The sequence below is a fragment of the Amphiprion ocellaris genome, chromosome 22, assembly GCF_022539595.1.
Source record: "Amphiprion ocellaris isolate individual 3 ecotype Okinawa chromosome 22, ASM2253959v1, whole genome shotgun sequence".
Lineage (NCBI taxonomy): Eukaryota > Metazoa > Chordata > Actinopteri > Pomacentridae > Amphiprion > Amphiprion ocellaris.
Genome location: NC_072787.1, coordinates 22,883,376 through 22,903,130, shown reverse-complemented (window position 1 = coordinate 22,903,130; position 19,755 = coordinate 22,883,376). Strand labels below are relative to the sequence as shown.

Sequence of the window (19,755 nt, the reverse complement as noted above, 5' to 3'; positions counted from 1 at the left end):
CAGAGAGAGGAAGAGAGAGGGTGGAGAGAAGACGAAAAGAGAAAGGGAAAGAAAGAGATGGAGAGGAGAGGCGAAAAGTGTGTGAGGGATAGAAACAAGTGAGAGAAGTTGGTGTAGAAATCAACTATTAGACGATACAGTTCTGTGTGATCAGCTGGTAAGTTACATCATCTTTATGTTATGTTTGGATCATGTGCTGTGCTTTTAATAGTGGACTATTACTGTCATATTCATTCAGTGTTTTGGAGCTTTGAAAGGAATATTGTGGAAGTTTTCATGGACCAGTCAGAGGTTAGTTTTCCAGAAATTAAGCTGAAGTCATTATTTGGTTGTTATGCCAAAACATAAAAAATAAGTAAACTATTTTGTTCCATTGTGCAAATATATAATGTTATTCTGAAGTGATTTATTCTTAATTTCAACAAATACCAAAACCAACTTTTCTTTTTGTGCCTTTGGTGCTCTAAAGGTTTAACATAAGTTGTGTTTCTATAACATACTTTTATGCACATTTTAGTATATTCAGTCATATTTTGTCATTCAAGTATTTTGAAGTACAGAAAAACTTAATGGAAACAATTTTTCTTTAGGTTTTTACACTCCCCCAAATAGTTTTTTGTTGCTTTGTCCTCCCTCCTCCCCCCAAAAAGAGAGATAACGTGTACACTGAGAGATGGAAACTCACTTGACTGATCAGCTTTCTCAGCTTCTTTTATTATCTTTGCCTCAGAACAGCATGAAACATGAAAGAAAAATTACAGCTTTCCTGACTGAAAACTATTCCTAAAGAATTCCCTCCATTTTTGCCATGTAGATAGCCAAATTTTTGTGTTTTTTTTATCGGTTGGAAAGCGTTTTTTTTCCCCTGGATTCTCTTTAATACAGTTGTGTGTGATGTAGCTTCACTGCCACCTTCTGACAAACTGGGCAGCCTAGTTTATTCAATCCAACAGTTAGCAAACTCAATTAGCCTTTTTTAAAACAAAATGTCAGGAGTTTGCTACAATATGCTTGATAATTATATATAAACAGCTATATTTTACTTTATTTTCAAACATTGAATGAGAGTACTCTCATGTCTGCATCTTAAATGTGACACTAAAGCCAAGAGGCGAGGCCAAGGTAATTGCTGGTTTGGGACTTGACAAACAGCTAAGTTTGATAGTATTTGATTAACAAAGTGACAAAAGTTGTCTTTGTAGTCATTTGTATATGGAGCTGCAGCTGTTTGAACTGTTCCTGGAAGTACAGTAATAACATGCATGGAGACGTTATGATTCTGCAAGATAGCAAGCAGGACTAGTGAGCATTCAGAAATCTATGTATTTTCCTTTTATTTCTGGACTTTTTATAAGCTAAATTGTTTATTATGCTTAAATGAAAGAAATTCCAATTTACAATACTGGTCAAAGAATGTAGTTGGTACTTTAATTCTCGTTTTTTTAGGCTAAAAAACATTCCTTTACACATACTGATGCACTTTAAACTACAATTTATTTATTTAAATTACACAAATTGCACCTGCTTTTCTGTGAGACATTAGTGAACACGTACAGTAAAAGTGAAAGGGCTAGTCAGGCTCTGCAGTGTGGCGTCAGCAGGGCAGCTGCTGCTCATAGCCAACATAAATATCATCACGTTGTGTAAGCATGTGTGTGTGTGTTGTGTATTCTGGGGTCCGCGCTTTTGCACTCACGTCAAGGACAGCAGAGCTTTTACTGTGTGTTGTTGCCCAAACAGCACCCTGGAAACCGATGGGGATCTGCTCCTCTGCACCTCTGCGCTACTCGCAGATAAGATAAATAGGCCATGGAAACTTCTACGATTAGGAGCCACTTGGGCCACTGTTGATCTGTGAAATAGCTGAGGGGAGGGAGGAAGTAGAAAATAACCGAAAACGGCCCGAGAGAAATTGAGGAAGAGATGAGGTCTCCAAATTTTGCTTCTGTGAATGCAGTGTGCTCCTGTAAGACGCCTGTCTGCTGCAGCGAGGTGGAAATATCTGCATACATCCTGCCAGTTTTGAATAAATCGTTCTTTAAATTAGCTGCAAGGCTCCAGTGTGGCCATGCTGTTGAAACAAAAATAGTTTAGTTAAAAAGATACTGATGCACTTTTTCTAAGTTGGAATACACTACTGTTCAAAAGTTTGGAGTCACTTAGAAATGTCCTTATTTTTAGAAGAAAAGAAGTTTTTTTTTCAATGAAGATAACATTAAATTAATCAGAAATCCAGTCTAGACATTGTTAATGTGGTAAATGACTATTGTAGCTGGAAACAGCTGATTTTTAATGGAATATCTCCATAGAGGTACAGAGGAACATTTCCAGCAACCATCACTCCTGTGTTCTAATGCTACATTGTGTTAGTTAATGGTGTTGAAAGGCTCATTGATGATTAGAAAACCCTTATGCAGTTATGTTAGCACATGAATAAAAGTGTGAGTTTTCATGGAAAACATAAAACTTTATGAATGACTCCCCTCTCGATTCCTTTAGTGCCTTTGAGTAAGTGTGGCATTTGAGTAAAATGAGGTCAGTTAAATAATAAATTGATTTGTTGGGGTGTATGTTGTGGTGTGTTTGTTTCTTTGTTTGTTGGAGTGTTTGGTTTACGGTTGTGGTGCTGAGCAGTTCACCTGTGAACAAGAGTAGCAGGTGATGCAGTAGAAGGTGTGGTGGAAAGAAGCAGGGTGAACTAGTTAAGCAAACTGTGCAAATGCACTGTTAGTTTATTGGTGTAATGTTAGCAGAAACTTACCTCTACCTGTCCTCTTCCTCTGAAGGTGTCCGGGCAAAAGTATTCCCCAGGGGTTCCGATGCTTTTTATTAGTTCCAGGAGGAAGGTGCCATGTGGGAAGTAGTTAGAGGGGAGTTTGGGTTTTCAGTTATGTAAATAATTATTTAAAGTATTTAAGGGGGGTATTTATTAAATGAGGTTTAGGTTGGTTATACTTATTGAGTGATATTTGCAGTTGGTAATGGGTTTTATGATAATATTTATTATCTATTTATGTGGGTCTGTATTGGTATTTAAGTCAGTGGAGGAAGTTCCATGGTGGTTCTTTTTGTTTGGTTGGAGAAACATTTCTGGTGTATTGTCTGGCATTATAGTGTACAAATGACAATATAAAGAAAATACAGATTAAATCTCCTGGTTTCTTTATTGGTTGCCTCCACCACTTTGGTGAGTTGACACCATTAAACGTGGCACGGATTCATGACCCCCTGAGGATTAACCTTAACTGTAACTGTGGTGATCCAATGATTTTTCATCTGGCACCATTAGAAGTCATCAAAACACTGACTATATTAACCCTTTGATGCACAACATGGGTCAAGAGATAGCCATTTTCCATTGAATATGGGTCACTTTTGACCCAAGTTGTGCATCAAAGGGTTAAACTTATACAATCATATATATAAGATATGTGGGATGTTTAAATTCCTAAAGTTTGCACCGTCGGCTACAAAACTCCAAAGGGAAATCAAATATGTGCGAAATGAGAGACTAAGACCTCATAAAACTTGTGTTACTTCTGGTTGTATAGCAACTAAAAAGTATTTACATAGTGTTCCAGATGACAAACATTTTGAAAACAATCCTCAAGCTACTGGAAAAAAATGGTACTGTGACCAGCCAGTTGTATAATTCCTCTTTCTGTTGAATTTTATTTCATTTTTGTCTCATTTATTTTAGTTGTGTAGCTTCTACAGCCATTGCTGCCATAGCAAAAGAATTTCCCTCAGCCAGTTATTGAAGCTCAAGTATGTGGGATTGTAGAAACAGCGAGAGCAAACTGGATTTTACAGGTGTGCAACCAAAAAAGTGTCCTCCCTTCACAGCCACTCCTCCGACACACATGAGCGAGCAGCTGGGAGGACTAATCTGTGAGATAGAGCTCTGGTAGGGAGTGGAGCAGACAGCACGTCTCATTCACTGTAACCTATAACCTTCACCACACAAAACAAAACAGAACAGATAATTACAAACAGAAAACGGAACCACAGCATCATTTTTCACGCCCGTTGACTCCCGTAGCTGCCGCCAGTGTGGAGGAGCGACTCATGTGACCTTTTGCTTTATCAAAACTTGTTTTTGTGGTGGCTTTTTCTACTGCTATCTTTGTGTAGCAGTGCACAGTGTTGCAGGTTTAGGTGGCAATAAAACGTGGCTGCTCTTTGGGTGCTATGCTAGCTTTAGCTAACCATTCAGTCATCTCATGCAGACTCAGTGCAATGACTGGACTTTTTAAAGGTCTGAGGGCTTCGCAAAACAAGTTTTTTTTTATTTGTTTAAGTGCTGACACCATGTAAAGTGTGTCCTGGAATACTTTGCATATTTAAGCTCAAACATCCTTAAACATCATGCTGGAGTTTATCTCGGTTCTTCCCCTTCGTTCAGGATCAGACTCTGGTTCATTCACAACTATATATGGTCTGAAGACACGTCTGCACAGGAAGTCATATAACTTTTAGTTCTTTCTATCTCAGACATGTCAGATGGGAACAATGCCATGCTCCTGAGAAGGGTATCTTTACGACTTTAAATCTATTTCTGCTGTTTTACACATCGCCCAAGTTATGGAAGTGCTCAGAACCCAACACATAGTCACAGTTAAAGATATGAAATGAAGGAAAGTAGACTAAAACTATGACCTAAACCATGTGTAGAAATACAGATTGGGGATGTGGGCACTGATTTCAGGTTTGGCCTATTTTTTTTTTCTCTCTGTAATCTTACCAGATATTGTCTGTAATTTAAGAAAACGGGGGAAATATAGCAGAACAAAAAAAGAAAGAAAGAAAAAATTATTTTCCTTTAAAATACATATATTTTCTTTCAAAATTATTCAAATACAGTAAAAAAATAATAGTATCATGTTCTGATAAAAATGTTTTAAAAGAATTAATTACTATTTGTGAAAATGCAGGTTTTTGACACAGGCATCAGTCACATTTTCTGCCTCTATTTGTTTGTTTGTTTGTTACAGCTAACATGTCACATTAATATCATTTTTTCCTATGATTTTACTACTTATTATCTGTATTTTGACACAACAGGGAAAATCTGTGGAATTCTAGTTTTTTCTACCTTTTTTAATCCTTAATATACACAATATTTTTTTAAAACAAAACAGAAAATATCTTCAAAATGAGGATATTCATTGCCAATTTCAAAACAGTTAAAAAAAAAAAAAAAAAAGAAATTCTGCATTCAGATGTTGCAAAAGAATGAATTACTTTTGGTGAAAATACAGCTTTTTGATGTGGACGTTATTTCCAGTTTAAGCCAACATGTGAATCAATACCTATTTTTCTGTACTTTTAATTGTTAATATCTGTAATTTGACTAAACAGGTCAATTGTTTAAAAAAATAGTTAAAAGCTATAAAAATGTTTGTTTTTATACTATAGGATTTGAGTATATGATTCCATGAAATAACATATAACCATTAGTATAAAAATGAAGGTAACATCATTGCATTAATAATAATAGTCATGATTATACTGATTTAAACTGAGACCAATGTAATAAATAATCTACATAAATAATCTACAGTCAGTTCCTGTTGTTTCTGAGGTACACTAATAGAGGACGTCCTCTCTACAGAACACCTGTACCTCAATACAAAGGTGTCCCCAAAGGTGAAATCCAGGCAGTTTTATTTTGACAGTCTCTCTGTCTCCCTCTCATGAATGATTCAGAGAACAGTTCCTCTACCTGCTTCTCTCTGTAAAGAGTCGCTAAGCAACTGAAATGGTATCCCAGGCCTCCAAAAGCACAGGAAGCGAGTCCCAGTGCCCCCAACGTGCACACACACACACACACACACTCCCACAAACACACACAAGGACACACAGCTGAATGTGTGTGATCTGTGCTTCCTGCAGGTCAGCGGACTCACCGGGGGGATTATGTCCAAACCTTCGTCCAACGTTAAGGCCCTTCAGGTAAAACATTTTTCATCTGACGTGATCTGCAACTGTGTGTGCGCATGAAAACTTCCGGCAAGAATTCAGATGACGCTCGCTTCCACATCAAAGTCTTTATTCGGGAGTACAGAGTTCAGACTGTGCATATGCAGTATCAAGGCTTTATTAGTGCAGAGTTTCAGCGAGGCGAACATATGCAGAGCGGTCTGTTTGTGGCGATGGCTTTGTGTGTGCATGTCAGAGAAGGCTTCCTCCGTCATCCCTCTTCTCATTGTGCTCGTTTTCATGTCTAACCATGGGATAGGCATCAGGACAGTGCAGTACAAACATGAGGTTCGTAGTTCAGTCTCCAGCAGAGAGTCCATCGTTAGTTTATCACAAACGACAACAGCGGAACAGCTTCACATTATAAACACCTGAATCATAAAAACTCTCTTACATATAGAGTGCTTTGCACATTTCATGTCATAAATAACAACTCTTTTACTTATTTCAGCGTTAAACATCTTCAAAAGCATATCTTACATGTGATAGATATTTTTCAGACAGCTATTGCTTTACATTTAATCACCACAGTCTGAAAATCCAGAAACCATCCTTTTAGTTCAATATAACTCAACAGATTGAAAATTCAAAATTCACATGATGCCTCTTACAATGTCAGCGTGTTCTACTTGTATTGGGGCTTTTATTTTCTGATGACAGCACATTACAGTTTTTTACAGATTATCACAACTTTTTTACAGTATTTTTTAAGCAGGAAACTCTAATTTTACGCATCAAAGTGTTGGGAATACCAACGCATGTGTGGATAAAAGTCATATAAAGCTTCTTAGGGTTGCACAAGGTCACTTCAGTTGGATTTGCTTTAAAATGTAATATAATTTCTGTTGTGGCTAGCAGCTTGAGGCTACCATAGACTGTAAACATGGACGTAGCGACCATGACGTCACCCAGTGGTTTGCTGACTACCCTTCTGAACCCTTAAATTTGACATTTTGTCATCGCCATATTGATCTGTTGAAGCCCGAAATGATGAGCAAGGGTTGGATCTTACTCAAGGGCACAACATAATAGTGGCCTGTCAATCTGAAAGTAGCCCAGCCCTAGAACATTTTCAGCTTCATCATCTATTTTACTCTGAATGGGACCATAACTTACCAAACTGAACATCATCTTGTATTCAAGATGTCTTGAAACAAGCAACCGAAACCAAAAACACATGAGGAAAATGTTTACTGAGGTAACAAATGAAGGCTATTTTCTCATAGATTTCAATCAATTGGATTCCCTTTTTCAACCAGTGGAGTCGCCCCCTGCTGGCTGTTACAAAGAATGCAGGTTTAAGGCACTTCCATGTTGGTTTCGCTTTCCAGACCTGGAGGCTACGTCCATTTTTTATGTACAGTCTATGGTTGCTACTCACATAATGAATGAGCATAAGACGAGCTATAATAATCCCACAGGGGGACATTTGCATTATTACAGCAGCTGGTTGTAGATGAAAAAAAGATACGTATCAAGTATAGTTAAAAAGAAAGAATCTCCAAACAGAACTGGTGGATTGTGGGTAACGTAGGCAACAAGACAGGAATGAGAAGGGCGATATCTCGGGTTTTACAGCATCAAAACTGTCCATTGTGTGTCTGACAATAACAAATAAGTCGCTCTTTTACACCAACAAAAGCAGTTTTTTACAATGATCTCAGCAACAGTGTGACCATGAAAGCAGCAAAAACCAAAAAATTCCATCGACAATTCAATTTTCATCACTGTACTGATATAAATGGAAACCAGTGGCTGTCTGGAACCAAGAAAATCAATTTTTAAACCTGTAGTTAAGGGGTAAAACTTGCACAAACAGCAGCAAGGTCCTTTAATGAACAGCAGAATCAAACTTACTCCTGACTGTTAGAGACATTATGGATATTTTCTGCAAATGTCCACCACCAGAAACTTAAGTGTGAACATTTACGCCCAAGAGTAAAATCAAGTCTGTTTGATGTTTCTCACCCAGCTATGCAGATTTAAGGATTACACCTTGTTCAAAGATAGTCTGGGAGTGTTTCTTTATCCAACATATACCCTGTTGCCCCTAAAAGTCTAGGGTCTCCCTTTTTATCACAGTATTCCCTTCATGTTCACGTAATGCCTTCAGCAAGTTTAGTCAGCACAGGAGCTTAAGGGATTAGCTCACCTTCAAAAAAAAACGTTCAAAGAATTGATCGAAATGCAGCAGGTTACACTCTGTAGTTCAATATCAGCCTCCTCACAGAAACTACCTTTAAATGACTCCACAAACCAAGCCATGAAATTCCCCCTAATGCTTTATGTGATGAAGTTTGGGTCCAGTATTTACTTCTGTCGCACCTATTCTTCACTGCCAGTGCTTGGCTGCACAAATCCCCTAAAGCAGTCTAATCAGCTGTGGATGTTATTAGTGAGAAGATTAAAGATGATGAATAAGTAGATATTTCGAGCTTCAGTGCAGTTGTTTGGTTATAAACACCTGGAATGTGCTGCTTATGCTGTTTAATGAAGGTTTACGAGACTATAAATTGCATATATTTTACAGAGCAGCTGTGTTCTAGAAATTTGTCTCTTTAAGCATCAAGTCTGAAACATTTTCATTGAAGTATGTTCAATATTGTTGGGACTTTTTAACTCAATGTAACAATGGTGTGATGGATCAATCAACTCCAGCTACTTTAACAAGTCCAATTTTTATGGTTTAAAAATGGTGAAGCATTGAACTGTATGTGTAAAAACAAACACTGCTGCATTCAAAAATGGGTTTTAAAGCTAAATGGCTCGCAGCTAAAGGTCTTAGACTTCAGAAGTAGGGGTGTAATTAAACGACATTTCATTTATACAGCATCAATTCACAACACAAGTCATCTAAGGACACTTCACATTGGAGGGAAACCCAACAAATCCAATTATTCACTTTGAACAGAAGTTGGTATCAGTGGGAAGAAAAGATTCTCTTTTAGAAAAGAAACCTCCGGCAGAACCAGGCTCAGGGAGGGCAGCCATCTGCCTCAACCAGTTTGGGTTGGGATGGGACTATATATGCATTTAACCTGTTTGGTTCATGAAGTTTCGTTTTGTATAATATTGGGTTTCTGATCCACAAAGTTACTAGCATAAGTCCACTTTTGTCTATGTATTTGTCTTTCTGGAATAAGAATTGTGGAGCAGTCTTTCAGATATTACATACATGAAGGATTATTCTTTAAACCATTATCATAACAAGCATTTGCCTATTCTAAAGGTATTGGTACCTTTGAAAGTTAAATTGTCCAAAAGTGAGTGTACCCAAACTGTTACCAATACTCAACAATGGATTACCAACTAGGCAAAGCTGGAAAAAGCCATTTTTGCTTTATATTGTTTGGGTTGATATCATTTGATTAATCCCTAACTTAGTTTTGTAGCAGAACCTTGTGTCAAAATCTAGCTTTAAAAGCTTGTAGCTGCTTACAGTTAGTTTAACTGAAAAATCGACTGCTCAGGATACAAACTGGCAGAAAATGGCTATTATTCTGATATTTTTTGAATCTCCTTTGGCCATTGATCAAAAATATATTGAGTTTACCATGACAGAAAACTGGAAAACGATCGGTTACCATTGACTTGTTGGTGGACACTCTTTAATTAATAAAGCAGGCATTTTGGCTGCTGTGATTGGTAGTAAATGTCCTGCATAATGGGGGTCAACAGAGGCATTTTCTTTTCCAAATTAATCAGACAGTTGTTGGTTTCGTTTCCATTTTAACATCATCTGACTGTTTGTGCTAACAAATAGCAACAAAAGCCCTTCACTGTCACAGCTTTCCTTTAATAACGTGGAGGCTGACATGGAATTACAGCATGTGAGTTTTTGCTTCCTTCTAAATGGATTTTGAAGCATAATGGCTGAATTTTCAATCTGGGTTGAATTGTTTCTGTAATCTTTGGTTGCGCCGGGGGGAAGTGGGGGGGAATGTCAGAAGATGATTGCTGACGCTAAGCATAAAAACAGCAAACGATTCCAGCCAAAGCAACATTACAGCAATACGAACCTCCCCAAACATGCTGTGAAGGAGCCGATTTTTACCTCCCAGGAACTTCCCTTTTCCGACCTTAAAACCTTAATGTCTATAAAATATGCAACTCTTTCTTTGTAGAACAACATCCACTGACATCGGTGACACACAGCACACTCCCACTCTGTACAGCTGTACAATATGAGCTTATATACATTACAGTACAGTACAAAACAACACACATCAAATCCAAGTGACAGGACGCCAGGGCAGGCAGCAGTAGAACATCGAGTTAGCAGGCAGATCGCTGAGCTCTGCCGGCGTGTGAGAGTGTGTGTGTCCCAATTTTCATAAAGACATAAGTCCCTTTTAGGGACATGATACGAACCAGGAAATAGTGGTCACAACCAAAACAGGGGGTTTTGAGGAACAAGGACGAGCACACACACACTCACACACAAACAGGCCCAGACAGGTAACTTTATTTACTTAAGGGATGAAAGGCTCTCACTGGCTGTTCTTACTGTCCGTCAGGCTAATTTGAACATCCCGATGGGAGCTCTGCGTCCAGGGGCGGGACATCCTGTGAAGAGGAGAGAGGAGACGGTAGACACAGAAGAGGTGAGACATTTACACCCGTTGTTCACTTGACATGAAGATATCCGACAACATGGACTTTGCTTTTACAGCTGGTGTTAAAATGCGTCCATCTTATTCTCATTCTGCACATAGTTTGATCTCAGATTGAGACAGACATCAGTTATAACATCTAAATGTGTGGGATTGGTGTTTTTTTTCTTCATAGTCTGGTTACACTGATCATTATGCCAGTCTGACCACTTCCAAACATACCCTGACTGATCTGACATGTTTCCCTTATCCAAATGAGTCCAATCTGAATACATGTTGCACGCTAAGCCAGATGTAAATGTTGTGCAGTAGACAAACACTCTGGACTGTGAAAGCAAAACTCTATGTTTCGGTAACTAATAAAGACTTGCTTTGACAGACAGCGCAAGAGCAGGATGTCCAGGAGGCACCACAAAAACAATTAAAATAAAAGATAAAACAACAAGGCTACAGCTGCAAAAAGGCAAAACGCATTACGTCAATAATAATTACCAGTAAAATAATAACCTTAATAGTCATGTCATCGGTTGCATGGTTGGATTTAGCACCTTTCCCTTTTATCTAGCATGATGAATGTAACAAATGATATGTTGACTGATGCCGAATAAGATGATGGTGTTTATTTTTGAAATGTATTTTTCAGTTACAGAAAACAGGTTAAAGAGTTGGTAAATCTAGCTTTAGCTAAAGATAGCTGCAGCTAACTGGCTATGACTGGGCCTGCTTTTTATATGTGATGACAGTCCAGCAAACTTAACATGATATTTCATCTATATTGGTAAATTTCTATCACATAAAAATGTTTTATAATGGATAACAAATGAAAAACTGTGCATTTAAACCAATTCTTACAAAATATGACAACTGCATTTTATTTTTTTTATAGAAAAATAGTGTAAACTAGTATTAGCAGCTTGTAAGACTAAACAAACTGCTGAAAAAATACATTTTTCATGCATTAAAAGCAGAAATATTGCACACACATACAACATATAATACAATATTCATAGTATATTAAATGGTATGAGGCCAGAGCAACTTTCTGAAGTCTAACTTTAATCTGGACTCAAGAATAAACAAATAAATAATATGGTGATTCCCACTCATAGTTTCTGCTAGTGTTGGTATTATTTTCTCCTCAGGCTCATTCACCAGAGCAGCCCAGCGCTGCCGCCCAGACGCCGGAGGAGAAGAAAGCCTTGCCGGGTGCCGTGAAGCTACCTGGTCCTGCTGTTAACCTGTCAGAGCTGCAGAACGTCAAGAGTGAACTACGATGGGTCACCAAGGATTAACATGTAGGTTTCCCCACTGATCTATGTTTAAATGTAATAATAATGGTCATAACTAAAACCCAACATGAAGTAAAGTATTGAAGCAGCAACCTAAATAATACAATAAAGCATTTTTATTACTTCAAATAAGAAAATATTTCATTTTTTAAATCGTATTTGGATTAGTGGTGTCCAAAATAATCCCCATAGTGTCATTTCAGCTCATCTGAAGTGCTATTTTAATGAACAATACTGACATAGTTAGCATCTATACTAAAAAAGATGGATCTATCACATGTAGAATGACTTCCTGGGAACACAAACACTCTTCATTTCCTTGTGTTTAAATTGCATGTGATTAAGAAATTAACAGACCAGTGAAAAGTGATGGAAAATATTTGGTGGTCATCAATAAGTAGCTGATTAATAATGGATTCACCTCATAAAACATGATATGTTTCTCTTGTATGAGGTAATAGGAAAGTATGGCATCCTACAGATTGCAGATGTTTTACAGGGGTTGGTTTAAAATAATGTTTACCGCCAATTATCTTTATAGAATAAGAGAGAAGTCATAGATAATCAAGTATTTTTATCTGAAATATGAAGAGTTTTAGTTTTAAATGGGATTTATTTGGGGAAAAAGTGTCATATTGTAGTTTAAAAGCATATTTTAAAGTGTGCTACAGCATCAAAACCAGTATCTCTATTTGGGTGAAGCAAATTTTCTGTGGAAATATTTGACATTTCTTTTGATGGTTACCCAGCACAGACAAGTCCAGCTTCATGACATGTCAAAAAAAATGGAAATTGAAACTTTTGCAGGTAACATTTCACTGTTTAACCAAACAAAACATGAACACTGGTGTCACTATGTCTCTGTGATGCTGTGATAAACGCTGAAGAACAGGTCTGGTGTGCTTTCAGTGCAGCTCGTCTCCACTATAATGACTTGCAGTGGCCGCTGCTCGCCACAAGGAGTCAGTGTGGGCCGTTCAAGCCTTTGTTTTGGTCAAGCAGTGTGTGTGTTGAGGCCTGTGTGTGTGTGTGTGTGTGTGTGTGTGTGTGTGTGTGTGGGCTGGACAGGTTGAGTCAGGCGCTATATTTATACTTTACAGGAGTGTGTGTGTATGTTTTATGAAATGAGTGTGAGCACTGAGGGGCAGTCTGTTCTGTGACTTTCTCAGCAGGACACCGAAAAAACCCACAATATCCAAACACTGGTGCTGCTCTGCCCTGCCCAAAGCATGTGGGCGAGCTGCGTGGGAGACAAATGAGAGAGGGAAAAGAGATGGAAAAATAAAAGCTGGTTCACGTTTTAAGCTATAAACACTTTGCACTGGGAAAATTACTTGAAACAGCAGCAGCAGAAGCAGCAACCACCAACTGATTTCTGCATGTGAGCTCCATGTACAGTATTTATCTCATAACACGAGCCAGGAAAGAAGAGCTGCAAGACAAACACACAAAAAACTGCTCAGAAAATAGCTCAGAAAGCACAACAAACAAAGGATAAAGTTCTTTTTTTTAAAAGCAACATTTTGGTTAGACTTTTGGATGATGATTTTATCAAGTTGAACCTCAACAGATGCTACATCTTGTGCAGTATGAAGCCAAAAGTATGTGGACGGCAGAAAATTACATTTTTTATACTTGTTTTTTTTAAATCACTGTTACTTATGGTTGAATTTTTTTTTATTTATCTGCTATTTTTATTAGTTTATTCTTGTATTTTTTTGAATATCTTTTTAATTTTTATTTATTACTTTTATTTTATTAGTTCCTTTCTATTTATTTTTTTTTCTCACTTGCCAGTTGTTCATACATCTTTCATCTCTCTGAGGACCAAATTTTTTGAACTTGCACTTTTAACACTGTTTTTATTGTTTAATTCCTTTTTAAAATTGCCTTACTATTTTTATTTTATAAAACAAAATATATTAATATATAATATAAAATATATTTTTATATTTATTTTTATCATTAGATTTTTCGTATTTTCTTAATTTGTATTTATTATTTTATTTCATTACTTATTATTGTTTTCTTTCTTTGTGTCAACTGCTAGTCATTCACACCTTTTTTAAAACTCCTTTTTTATTTATTCACTATATTTATCATTTTAAAAAATGTGTTAATTATTTTTACTATTTTATTAATTTTTATTCATTGTTCTAGCTGAGAATTCATTTTTAAAACTTTTTTTATGACTCTTACTTATTGCTTAATTCATTGTATTATTTATTTGCTATTTTATTTTTTGACTATTTTTGGATTCTTATTTTATATTTTATCACTTTTTCCTCTTTTTTGTGACATGCCAAATGTTCTCACATCTCTCATCTTCAATGAGTACCTTTTAAAAAATATTGAACTGTTAACACTTGTATTTATTGTTTCATTACCTCTTAATTAATTTTTTAAACATTTTTTTGGACTAATTTCTTAATTTTTATTAATCATTTTCTTTTATTACTAATGAATTATTTCTTTCTTTTTGACACATTTGTCCGCTTCGGTCGTCAACCAGTTATTCCCTAAATTGATCCCCTGAGCAAGAGACCCATTGTTTTAGTTAATAAATACATCACATGACATTTGAAAATACCATTTGCACTGAAAAACTGCCTGAAGAAGACATAATTGGTTAAAAACGTTGCACAACAGTGTGTAAACTCTGCCAAGATTTATCTCTTTTGCTCCAGCATTTGCAAAAAAAAAAAACAAATCAAAAAATGATCTTTAATGCATGTACCTGTTTTTTCTTCTAGCATTCACCTGAAATGACACCCACCTGTGATTGCCAGCCATCTTATTTTATAACTGCAGGTGTTAATCTGCTGCAATAACAGCCTCAGGTTTCTGACAGACAATTTTACACCTGATTTTTGGACGCTTGCTGCTTCCTGATTAGCGAAGTTGGCCGCAGATGTTGGCCGATGAGATAAAGTCTGGCTTGCAGCTCGTGTTGTTGTTCATCTCTAAATGTGCTGGATGGGGTTGTGAACTTTAAGGTTTAACTTCACTGCAACAAAGGAGCAAAACTGCAGACAGGAACTGTGCAAAAGTATAAGAGCAAGGCTGTCTACATACCTTTGACCATTTGTTTTTTTACAGAAAGTTTTTCATTCAAAACGTGTATTTTTTTGGCAATTTTTTTTCAAATGAGACTGAGAATAAAATGATTTTCATGAAATATTTGGATTTTTAGCTCAGAAAAGGTGAATATCCAATGATTTTTTTCTGTTTTTACAGTTTCTGGCTAATAGAATGTGTAATTTTGGCAATTTTAAAAATAACATGCCTTGTTGGCTCTTTCAACTGTAGAGTTCCTGATTTTTGTTGTGTGAAAGTTGGTCACAGCTGAGTTACTTTTGGCTGCTTGTTGGTGTTGAGGAGCTCAGAATTTTTTCTTTTTTTGCAGAATTTGGTTTATTTTTGTCAAATTTTTAAAATTGAGACATGTGGAGGATCCCCTGTATACTTTATTTACTAGTGCAGGAAAACAAAGCTAGAATATAAGCTAAGAATCAGGTTGAATGTTTAGTGGATTCTTTGTTTTTTAATTCACGAGCACAATGATTTTATAAAGTCTATATTCCGGCTGCAGGCTAATCTAGCAACTTCAAACAGGAGTAGCACAAAATTTAGCACAATCCTGTGTTTCACCTGCTGCCAGTAACATTTGTTGAAATATCAGCCTCTTTTCTGCACCACTGATGCTTAACTTGAAGCTTAAGAAGCGTCTGCATGACACAAACTCGACCCTTTGAGGTGGAAATAAACAGAAAATGTGGCAAACGGCGAGCAAGATCGAGCCTCAGCGAGAAACAGAAATGGGAAAGAAGTCAAGAGAGAGATAAGTACAGACAGATGTCATATTTCTGCACGGTGTGAATAAACCTCCTCCATGTCGTCCAGACCGTCACAGTCCTGCTGTCTGTCAGGGGCCACGAGAAAATCCCTCACAGTGTCTTTATCTGGCTTCTTCTTTTTTTCCCCTCCAGGACGCTCCAGCCAGGCGGAGAGGAAGACAGATAATCTTCATAGACACAGACTTGCTCACTGCTGCTGAAGACTGGAGCAAAAAAGACCCAACCGACATGTTTGGAAACACTAACTGCCCTCTGAAGCTAAGCTCATATTAGCTCTCCTCCGATCAGTAATCTAACAATAAAATCGGCTAATCTTGCAATGCAAGCTGATGCTGTTTTGTCACAAAATTTGTACAGAGAGAATATTCTGACTCTTTTCTGCTCTACTCTAGTGATATGTGTTACAGTCACAGCATAATTTTCTTAGATTTTTAAGTCAATGCTTTGGGAGGACAACTGCTGACAATCAATGTAAATTAAAGGAATCCTCGTCTAACTCTGTGGTGACCAACTTGAAAGACACTTCAGCCATTCAGCACTGATTTAGACTGATGCTTTCTAATTAATGGTTCCTTTCTGAATGTTGTTCATAATAACTGCTGGGGTTTAAGATCAATTGTACTGCTTTTTTTTTGGGTGGGGGGAATGGCAATGTGTTTGTTGTTTACTGTTATGATTCCCAGAAAATGATTATCATCAGAAAAACACTGCAATAAATCAGGATGGTTGTAAAAATCACGGAATCTGAAGTCGTTTTTATTCGTAGCTGCACCGTTACAGTAAAGGTGAAAACTGGTGTCATACAGAGTTAAATATTATGGTCTGATGTGGTTATTTTCCTCGAATGTACTCAACATTTAGCCACGCTGCTAGCTTTAGGGAACCTGATATTGGTTGGTTGATCAGTCCACAACTTTGGTTCCAACATTTCGGACGTTCCTGCTAACTTCGATGAACCCCTGACTTTTCCTCTACTGCCAGAGTTTGATATTTATGGATTGGATTCATCATTGGTCTAAAGTTTGGTAAAGATATTTATAGTCCCCAGAGGATGATTCATAATGACTTTGCCGTCCTCTTGGTTTTCCTGTAGCGCAACCAGCAACCATACGGGAACATAAACATTTTGTACATACTATCATTGTTTCCAGATGATGAACCCTAATAAATTCTAGAACATGAGGTTGAAATTTTAGGTTTGTCACCAACACATGGTGGATTGTCATGGTCCTGAGAGGTCGAATCCGAATGACTTTTGTGATCTTAATTTTTCTTTTGGCACCTACATTAGATAAAAATTTGGGGATTTTAGTAAAATGTCTCAACAACTATTGAATGTATTGTCATGAAATTTGGTGCCGACTTTTATGATCCCCAGAGGTTGACTCATCATAACTTTTGAGATCCTCCGGCCTTCCCTCAAGTGCCACTAGCTAAACATTTTTGCTTCTCCAGTATGAAATCTGAACCAAAATTTTACGACTTTTATGATCTGATCCTAACAACTTTCCTTCTACCATGAGCATAAGGTTGTTTTTTTTTTTTTTGAGAAATACATCTCAGCCTCGATGGGATGGATTACCAAAACATTTCTGAAGATTCATGCTGTGTCACCAGAGGCTGAATCCAACTGACCATGTGACTTCTCATACAGTAAAATACTATATCATTCAGTTCCAGATACCTGTGACTAAATGTTTTGTGTCTGTAGAAACTCTGACCTGTAAGTTGTAATGTGTAAATGATAAACTGAGGCATAATGTTGTTGAAATTGAACTGGTTTTTCTGAAGAAATTTCAGGTTGTTCATGATGTTTTGTAAAAAGGTAATTCCTTAAATTTGAACATTTTCAGAATGTACCTTTTTGCACTAGAACAAAGGAAAAATTAGGAGTTGTGATTATTTATAGGTTATTATGCTCTGATTTAACTGGTCCGGCCCACTGGAGATCAAATTGGGCTGAATATTGCCCCTGAATTAAAATGAGTTTGACCCCCCCCCCGGGTTAGAGTTTTCATTTATCCCTTGAAACATCTGAAGGTAGAGATTCTCATGGTTCCTAGAGGATGAATAATAATGACTTTTTTCTCGGCCTCAAAAAAGGTTGAAATTATTTGGTTTGTCGTAAAGCCAGTGGATCACATTTGATAAAGACAGTCATGTCTCTTTCTGGTTGAACTGTGCATGTATATAACATTTTATTCATAATTACAGACTTGTCCTTGAAACTTCAGTTCATTCTGAAAAATGTTTCATCCAAAAGGGTTCTTCTGTTCAGAACTGAAGAAGCTAATTGGCTATAGAAAATAACAGCAAGTACAAGGGAAGCTCAGTTGTATTTTACTGAATGCTTCTAGGACAACCTTGACCTGGATGACTGAAAAGCTACATACATAATTCTATACTTGCAAAACTGGTGCTAATTAGCAAATGTTAGTGTGGTAACTTGCTACATTAAGATAGCAAACACGGTAAGAAATCAGCATGTCAACCATGTCACTGTGAGAACTCTAGCGCTGCATGCTGACGTTACATTTAGCATTAATCTTGTTTTCTTGTCCTCTTAAAGGGGAATATCATCTTGCCGGTACAGCTGACAGCTGTATCCTCCAACAAAGACGTCCCGAATAAGACGACATTATGTGACAGTAAAGATTTTAAGGGGACATGTTTAAAATGGATTATTTCCTGGCTGAGACTTCCAGTCTTTTCATGTGGGTGTCAGGAGACTGACAGTAAACAGAGCGTGACATTGATTTAAAAAAAAAAAAAAAAAAGTACTACATTCAGGCAAAATTAAATAACTTGAAACTCTGACAAAACCAAATTAAAAATTCCTGTTTACTATGATGGAAACTGTAGCTTGGAGGATTCTTTTCACATTATTCACAGCGCCTGAAGAGGAAAACATGAGCCCTGATATCTCCAGCTGTAATTACTCTTGTATTGTGTGCATATTTAATGGGTATTCTGGAGCTTTTTAGGCAGAAGTAAGTGGGATCTTTGTGCATGAAGTCACTCTGATCATGACCTAAACCTCCAAATGCATCTGTTTCAGAGAGGAATGCTGCATTAAGAGACCCACATACCTCCCATTACAGCTCGGATCCATCATCACATCACATGTCCTCTTACACACCGATAAAAACACACACTCACACGGCAGCTGTAGCTAAGTTTAGCCTCCATCAGGTCACTGTGGAATATTCAGCCGAGAGAGAAACACTGCTGGCGTTTTAACGACCATACGGGAGGATCTGACACCGAGTGGGAAAGATTAAAAAACACTTTTGCGGCTTCAAAAAGACGCGAGGGCCGTTTTTCTCTTTCGCGAGTAGCTTGAATTTTGAACCGGCGTAACCCTCCCGTGAAACAAACACACCCACACACGCCAAACACACACTGGTCTCTGAGTGCGAGCCAGCAATCTATTCAGAGACGATGATCAGAACTCGGAGCAAAATGTGCTCGGCAAGAAGAGCGCAATAAAGTGATGCTATTTGCATATCGATGTGTTTGTGCAGCGCGCAGACGGCGGCACGACACAGTAGCTCCGCATTAATCAGACTACTGTAAACACTTGTAGCCTGATACCGTTCCTTCCTTGTTCCCCCCTCTCCCATCATCCCCTCCTATCTATCGCTGCATAAAAATAATAGCATGACATCCACGTGTGTGAGCTCGCCGGTCATAAAAAGGTTAAATGCCTCCCCGGAAAGGCCACGGCTTAGTCTAACACCAAAAGCAACGCGCTACTCTTGACACTTGTAAAATCTTTGACGGCTTGGCAAAACTTCCTCGGGTTTTGATTCGCACCTCGTGCCGAACCCGCCGAGTTGTGTCTGTGTTTCTACTCCTGTCACCATGGCGACGAGGGCGCAGATAGGTGGCCGTTGCCCTGGAATCTTGGGTGCAGACTCTAGCAGCTGTATTTACCGATGAGTTCATCCGCCGGGATAGACACTAAAACCCTGCCAGGCTCTGCCCATGTGTGTGTGTGTGTGTGTGTGTGTG

General features: G+C 37.7%; 1 protein-coding gene across 1 annotated transcript; it reads left to right on the top strand.

The window, feature by feature from the left end:
* Positions 1-16,479, top strand: smpx (small muscle protein X-linked). Its single transcript, XM_023293375.3, has 5 exons — positions 1-157; positions 5,896-5,955; positions 10,500-10,586; positions 11,738-11,890; positions 15,874-16,479. Exons 2-4 carry the CDS (start codon positions 5,920-5,922, stop codon positions 11,885-11,887), a joined length of 273 nt encoding a protein of 90 aa, XP_023149143.1. The 5' UTR covers positions 1-157; positions 5,896-5,919; the 3' UTR covers positions 11,888-11,890; positions 15,874-16,479.
* Positions 16,480-19,755: the final 3,276 nt, after the last annotated feature.